This window comes from Melanotaenia boesemani, chromosome 12 (genome assembly GCF_017639745.1).
Source record: "Melanotaenia boesemani isolate fMelBoe1 chromosome 12, fMelBoe1.pri, whole genome shotgun sequence".
NCBI lineage: Eukaryota > Metazoa > Chordata > Actinopteri > Atheriniformes > Melanotaeniidae > Melanotaenia > Melanotaenia boesemani.
Genome location: NC_055693.1, coordinates 2,717,394 through 2,724,683, shown reverse-complemented (window position 1 = coordinate 2,724,683; position 7,290 = coordinate 2,717,394). Strand labels below are relative to the sequence as shown.

The 7,290-nt window shown below is 50.1% G+C and overlaps 1 protein-coding gene across 1 annotated transcript; it reads left to right on the top strand.

The window, feature by feature from the left end:
* The first annotated feature begins 675 nt into the window (after window positions 1-675).
* LOC121650492 (trace amine-associated receptor 13c-like) lies at window positions 676-1,767 on the top strand. The gene is made up of 2 exons (XM_042002033.1): window positions 676-839; window positions 957-1,767. The coding sequence occupies exons 1-2, from the start codon at window positions 676-678 to the stop codon at window positions 1,765-1,767; spliced, it is 975 nt and encodes a 324-aa protein (XP_041857967.1).
* The last annotated feature ends 5,523 nt before the right edge of the window (window positions 1,768-7,290 follow it).

Here is a 7,290-nt window from a genome sequence, read left to right as displayed (position 1 = left end):
AAGACAAAATCGCTGATAACCTGATACAGTACCTTCATCCAGAACCTCCTCCATCTGACCCATCATAATACCACCCCAGATACTTTATCTCAACTCGTACATAATTCTTGATTAACCCTTAAACTCCACGAGCACATCATTTATATCATCAGTGTCTCAGGAGCAGTGGTGTGTAACCCTGTGGCATTTCTATCCCGTCCAGGAGGTTTACAATCCAGCCACTAAATGTAGTTTTATTCAGAGACTCTATCTGGTAAATCCACCATGATCCATGATAACAGCATTATTTATCACATTTCACCATAAAAACATCACCATCACTACTATGTTGCTAAGAGACCTCTATTTAGACCTGGACATGATGATGAAGCCACTTCCTGTCATACTTTCCACCAATCAGAGAGCTTAGATTGACGGTAACGTCCAATCAGGAGCAGCCAAAGATCAACCAGTGAGCAGAAAGTTCTATGTGTGTGTGAAAAGAAGAAAAATAATGCTCCTCTATGGCTGGAATAAAGCCAAGAAGACGTTTCTGATGCACGGTGGCGCCACAAAGCAGCTGAGCCAAGAACTTTCTTTAATCTCCAAGGAAAAGGAGGGACGGCGGGAGGAGATAAAGCTTCCGTATGACTGAGACGCCCTTTCAGGGCTCAGCAGCCTCTCCCTCCTGTGAAGATGGAGGAAACTGAGCTCTGCTTCCCACATCTCTCCAACTCCTCCTGCAGGAGACTGGAGATCTCTCACTTCGAGGTCATGTTGTCTTATGTGATGCTTCCCTCCATCTCTGGTCTCACTGCGGTTCTCAACCTGCTGGTCATTATCTCCATCTCACACTTCAGGTAGCCCCACAATGTTTTTAATGTTTTCATATTTCAGGCTTCGCTTGGCTTTCTGGTGAATGAAACTGATGTAAAGGGACAGATAGTGTTAAACTGGTTTCTCTTCTTCCTCCACAGGCAGCTCCACACTCCCACCAACCACCTCCTCCTCTCTCTGGCCGTCTCAGACTTCTTTGTTGGCTTCTTTCTCTTCTTCCAGATGATGCTCATAGACGGCTGCTGGTTCCTCGGGGACGTCATGTGTACTCTGTACCAGTATTCAGCCTACATCATCACCTCTGCATCGATAGGAACCATGGTCATCATATCTATTGACCGCTACGTAGCCGTCTGTTACCCTCTGCATTACTCCAGCCAAGTTACACAGAAAAGAGTGCAGATGTGTGTGTGTGTGTGTTGGGTCTGTTCTGTGATATATCAAAGCTTTATTCTCATGGATAACCTGGAGCAGCCGGGCAGGTATAACTCCTGCGTTGGAGAGTGTGTTTTTGTCATTAACTATGTTGCTGGATTTGTTGATGTGACTTTTTCCTTTGTTGCTCCCATTACTGTCATCATAGTTCTGTATTTCCGAGTGTTTGTGGTGGCTGTGTCTCAGGCTCGGGCCATGCGCTCCACCACTGCAGCTCTTTCTCTCCAGGGTCCAGCAACCGTGAAGAAATCTGAGCTGAAAGCAGCCAGGACTCTGGGGATTGTGGTTGTGGTGTTTTTACTCTGCATGTGTCCATTTTACTGTGTTGCTCTCACAGGTCAGGATGACGCCCTCAATGCTTCATCTGCAGCCTTTGTTATATGTTTGGTTTACTTTAACTCCTGCCTGAACCCCATCATATACGTGTTCTTTTACCCCTGGTTTAGAAAGTCAATTAAGCTCATTGTCACACTTCAGATTCTGCAGCCTGATTCCTGTGAAGCCAACATGCTGTAGTCCATCCATCCATCCATCCATCCATCCATCCATCCATCCATCCATCCATCCATCCATCCATCCATCCATCCATCCATCCATCCATCCGCTTAGTCTAATTCAGGGTTGCAGGGAAGCTGGAGCCTATCCCAGCATTTGGCAGGTGAGAGTCAGGTACACCTGGACAGGTCACCAGTCCATCACAACAAAAACAACCACTCACACTCACTCCAAGGGAAAGTTTAGAGAGACCAGTTAACCCAGGAGTGCCCAAATCCAGTCCTCGATATCTACCATCCTGCAATTTTTAGATGCAACCCTTCTCCAACACACCTGAATCAAATGACTGGCTCGTTACCAGGCCTCTGCAGAGCTGAATGACATGCAGATCACGTTTGATTTAGGTGTGTGTCAGAGTTAACCTAACATCATGTTTCTGGATGGTGGGAGGAAGCTGGAGAGAACCCACGCATACATGGGGAGAACATTCAAACTTCATGAAGAATGGCTGCTGTTCCACCCTCCCCCCAGCCGAGGCTCGAACCAGCAACTGTCCTGCTGTGAGGGAACGCTGTAGAGCAGTGCTCCCCAAACCCATTCCAGCTTCAAGCACCCAACATTACACACATTAATCATCGCAACTCCCCAAAATGTGAAGTTTGAAAAGAGAATCTTCATGAGCAAGGATGACGTAGTCTTTGGTGGACTGGCTTCTCCGCTGTGTTAAAACACTGCTTCTCCCACTGAGATGATGCAGTTTGGGTTTAACGTCAGTTAAATTAGTTGTTTATGTGTTAAGAATTCCACAGATTAATATTTAACATATTCACTTTGACAGCCCTGAAAAACATCTCAAATTTATTTAATAAATGTCTAATTTTTCACCGTGATGTGGAGACCCCTTGAAATTATCTGGGGACCCCTGTGGGGGTCGGGACCCCCAGCTGCAGGAGAACTGAAAGATCATGGAGTTCAGACTGTAACAGCATGAAGCCATTTTATTCATTTTAATTTAAACTTCAGACACATTAAATAAATAAAGCATCTTCTACTCATTTTGACATGTTATTAAAGATTTGCTAAAGTTTCTTTCATCTAAGTGTTTTTTTTCTTGGATTTTAACACTGCAGTATATTTTATTAAAGATCAAAGTATATAATCAGTGTGATGGGATGTTGGTCCAGTTTGCCTCTACTCTTGCACCCCCTATGTTCTCCATGTCAGCGTGTTTCCGTGACAATTAATCTGAAGTTCCTGTTACATCACGTTTGGAGCGAAACAAAATACAGTAATTAGCTTGTGGCAAATTAACATGGAAGTAAGTAAGAAAATATTTATTGATCTAATATCTTGCAAAAGTAGCATCACAAGTAAAAAAACGGGCATATAGAACATGAAATCATCTCCAGGTAATAACATAAATAATAATGATTATGATCAGAATATCTGGCAACACACTGAAGGAAAAACACAGAGTGATGTCAAGTAAAAACAGAATATTAAAAAGTAATCATGGGTAGTTTGTGTCTGGTTAGTCTCCAACAGACTTCATCATTGAAAACTGCTGCATCTCCAGTTTTCCTCTGGCTTGCAGGAAACTAGTAAAGCAGCAGCAGATGGTCGCTGTGCACTTCTTCTTCTTCACTTAAAATCAGTCCTGAAAGCAACAGGAAGTCAGTGTAAAGTCGGGCCGATGTGCTCCCTTTACTTCTGGTTAGTAGCCGGGTTTGTTCAGAATGAGCTGAAGCCTGGCAGCAGTTGTCCTCAGAAGGATATTAAAGACCACAAGAAAAGAAAGAAAACGCAGGAATCAGACCTTCGGCATCTTTTTGAGCGATAAATGATCTTTCTTGGCTTCATTATGATTTTGTCAGTGTTGTGCAGGTTCATGATTCCCATGAATTAGTTGTAGGTTAAAATAAATTTCTATTCTACTCTGAATTAGCTTGTAGTTCAGTTCATTTCAGTTTCTTTAAGGTTGGAAGTGAAAATTTTATCATATAAAATAAATGTGGATGTGGAACAGAGGAATGTTTCTATTTTTTGTTTTATTTGCCAAATTTTTTTTTTAGTGTAACAAGTTTATTTTATTTTTTTTTTTTTGTTAAGCAGCTTTTTTCAGCTTCCGTCCTAAAAAGTTCTGCAAAGTGTAGAAATAGAAACAGAAATCTTTTCCCACTGGACTGATGCTTCAACTCCACGTCTTCTCTGATTAGAAACTGACATGTTGAAGTTTCTTTTGGTTGTTTGTTTGACAGAAATTGTACAGTAATTAGATTTCACTTTCAGACAGTACATAATATTCCAGTAAATAGTCATATGCAGATGAGGCATCTGATGTGCACGCTGCGTCTGCAGCTTCTCTGCACCGGCGTTGCCATGGAAACTTTTGGGTTAGTTATGCTACTGTGTGCAGTGCATTGTGGGTAATGTAGTGTGATGTAGGTGTAGCACTGGGGAAATGTAGGCCGAGAATGTTTCAAACACGTTTCGGGTGAGCCCCGGGGTGGGGCTGCCTCGTGGCGGTGGGGGGTGGCTGCCGGGGTGCCTGGGTCGGTGTCCGTCGGCCCCTGGCCGGGTGGCCGGTCGGGCCCGGGGTGGGCCGGGTGGGGGCCCCGGGCTCTGGGGTGTCGGGTCTCCCCCCGCTCCTGGGGGTGGGGGGTCTGCCGCTGCTGGGGGGGGCTGGGCCCGTCCGGATGTGCCGTGCCGGGGGGTTGGTCCGTGCCCTGGTGCTTGGTCGCAGCCCCGGAACCTGGGTGGGGGTGTGTTTGTATATAGGTGGGTGTGTGTGTGTGTGTGTCTGTAGGTATGCTGGTGTGTGGGTGGGTGTAGAGGGATGTGTGTGCTGTATGTGTGTGTGGGTGTGTATGAAGGTCTAGGTGTGTGCGTGTATGTGTGTGTGACTGGTGTGCGGGTGTGTGTGTGGAGGTCTATGTGGGAGGTGTGTGTGGGTGTGTGTGAAGGTGTGTATAGATGAGTGTGTGCACGTGGAGGTCGAGGTGTGTGTGGAGGAGTGAAGGAGTGGGTGGAGGCGTGAGTATGTATGGAGGTGCTTGTGTGTATATGCAGGTATGTATGTGAGTGCGTATGTAGTGGTGTATGTGTATGGAGGGGTATGAGAGTGTGTGTGTATGTGGGCACCGGTGTGTGTGTTTATAGGTATGTGCGTGAAGTGTGTGTGTGGAGGTATGTGCACGTATTGAGGTGTTGGTGTATAGAGGTGTGTGAGAGGGTGTGTGAGTGGCTGGGGGGGAAAAAAAAAAAAAAAAAAAAAAAAAAAAAGAGTATGTGTGCGTTTGCAGGGGGTTAGGACGTGTCCTCTGAGGGGGCGCCCTGGCCGGGTGTTGGGGGCGTGGGCCTGGGGTTCCCTTCCTTTGCCTCGCCCCCCTCCCACTCAGAAAGAGCAAAGTGGCCCCTTGGGCTGGTGGCTGGCCCCTGGGGGGGTTCGTGGCGTGCCTGGGTTGGGGTGCCTGCTCCGGGCCTGTGACGCCCTTCGGGGCCGGCGGTGGACGGGGGCGCCCTAGGCCACTGGCGGGTAGTCTTCCAGGGGGGGTCATCATAGTGGCCCCGTTGCTTCGCCGAGCGGCAGCATGCCTCCCAGCTTTTAATTCCACTTAGTCACTGAGCACAAATAACATTTGCAACATACAAACACGTTTTGGGGGGTGGAACATGCGAGGTCAGGTGGGTGGGACTGCTCAGGTGGCCCCGCCCCCTCCTCAATGCAGTTACTGCCCCCCAATTTTAACCCTCTTTTTTAAATTGCAAACAGCACATAATATATTCCATCACTAGTGAGGGAGGGAGGGGGGATGGGGTCTTCAAGCGCCCCTGTCTCCATGGATGGCCCGGGGGCGGGGCGGGCCGGGTGGCCTGTCGCGTTGGCCCGGGGCGTAGGCGGGCTGTCCCGGGGGGTTTTGGCTGCTGGCCCTGGGGGGAAGGTGCTGTTTTGGGGGTGGGGAGTGGGGGGCGGGGGCGGGGTGGGGGGGGTGGGGGCCTGGCTCGTGTCTCCTCGCCTCCTGGCTGGGGCTGTCCCCCCGCGGCGTGGGGTGGCGGGAGGATGGTGGTGGGGGGATGGTGTTTGTGTGTGTGTGTGTTGGGGGGGGGTGGTGTGTGGGTGGGAGAGTGGTGTGGGTGTGGTGGGATGGGTGGTGGAGGGATGGTGTGTGGGAGGGTGGGGTGTGTGGAGGTGGATGCGTGGTGTGTGGGAGGGGGGGTGGTGTGGGTGTGGGAGGATGAATGGTGGAGGGATGATGTATGTGTGGGAGGATGGGGTATGTGTGGGAGAATGTATGGTGCAGGGATGGGGGAGTGTGTGGGAGGATGGATGGTGGAAGGATGGTGTGTGTGCGGGAGGATGGATGGTGTATGGGAGGGAGGATGGTGTGTGTGTGGGGGAGTGGTGTATGTTTGGGAGAGTGGGTGATGGAGGGGTGGTGTGTGTGTGTGGGAGGATGGGGTACGTGAAGGTGGATGTTTGGTGTAGGAGAGGGAGGATGGTGTATGTGTAGGAGAATGATGTATGTGTGGGAGGATGGGTAGTGGAAGGATGGTGTGTGTGTGTGTGTGTGGGAGGTGTGAAGGTAGATGAATGGTGTATGAGAGGGAGGATGGTGTATGTGTGGGAGGATGAGTGGTGGAGGGATGATGTGTGTGTGGGAGGATGGGGTAGGTGTGGGAGAGTGTATGGTGGAAGGATGGTGAGTGTGTGGGAGGAAGGATGGTGTGTGTGTGGAAGGATGGATGGTGGAAGGATGGTGTGTGTGTGTGGGAGAACAGAGTATGTGAGGGTTGAATGGTGTATGCGTGGGAGGATGAATGGAGGAGTGGAAGGAGAGTGTGTGTGTTTGTGTGTGTGTGTGTTGGTCTGGGGGGGGGCAGGACTGGTTCTCGGGGTGTGCGGCTGGGCGCTGGGGTGTGGGGCTGGCCTCTGGTGGTGGCCGTCTGGGTGGGCCGGGTCCCCCCGGGTGGCGTGCTGGCCCTCGGCCTGTGGGGGGGGGGGGGGGGGGATGTCCCTGCGCTCCTGGGCCCGGGCCCTCTGCCCCGTCTGTCCCGGGCGGCCGGTGCCCGGGGGGGTCGGGGACTGCTGGCCTCGGCCCCGCCGGTGCCCTGTGTCCGCGGGGCGGCTCCTGCTGGGGTCTCCTGCTGCTGCCTTCCTGGGCGGGCGAGTGGTCGTCTCTGTGGACCGGTCGGGATCTGTTGCCTGCGGGGGGGCTGGTGGCCTGGGTCTCGGGACCGCTGGCCTGACTCTGGCCTCTGTTCAAGTGAGGTGGCATCTGCATGATCACTCTGCATGGTCACTCCTTCCTGAACGTCTCCACACAGTCTTTGCGTCGCCGTGTGGCCGAGTTCTCCAACACATCCACACAGGTTTCTCTGCGCGTGTTCTTGAATACAGCAGTTTCACTTATATCTATTATCATATTTTTTTTTCCTTTTTTTTTTTTTTTTTTTTATTATTTCTGTTCTTATTATTATTATTACTCTTACTCTTATTATTATTATTGTTACTATTATCAACTAGCTGTGTAATGACCTACTGGC

Coding starts and splice junctions, on each gene's coding strand:
- LOC121650492 (XM_042002033.1), top strand. CDS start 676: ATGGAGGAAACTGAGCTCTGCTTCCCACATCTCTCCAACTCCTCCTGC. Junction 840..956: donor ATCTCCATCTCACACTTCAG/GTAGCCCCACAA, acceptor CTTCCTCCACAG/GCAGCTCCACACTCCCACCA.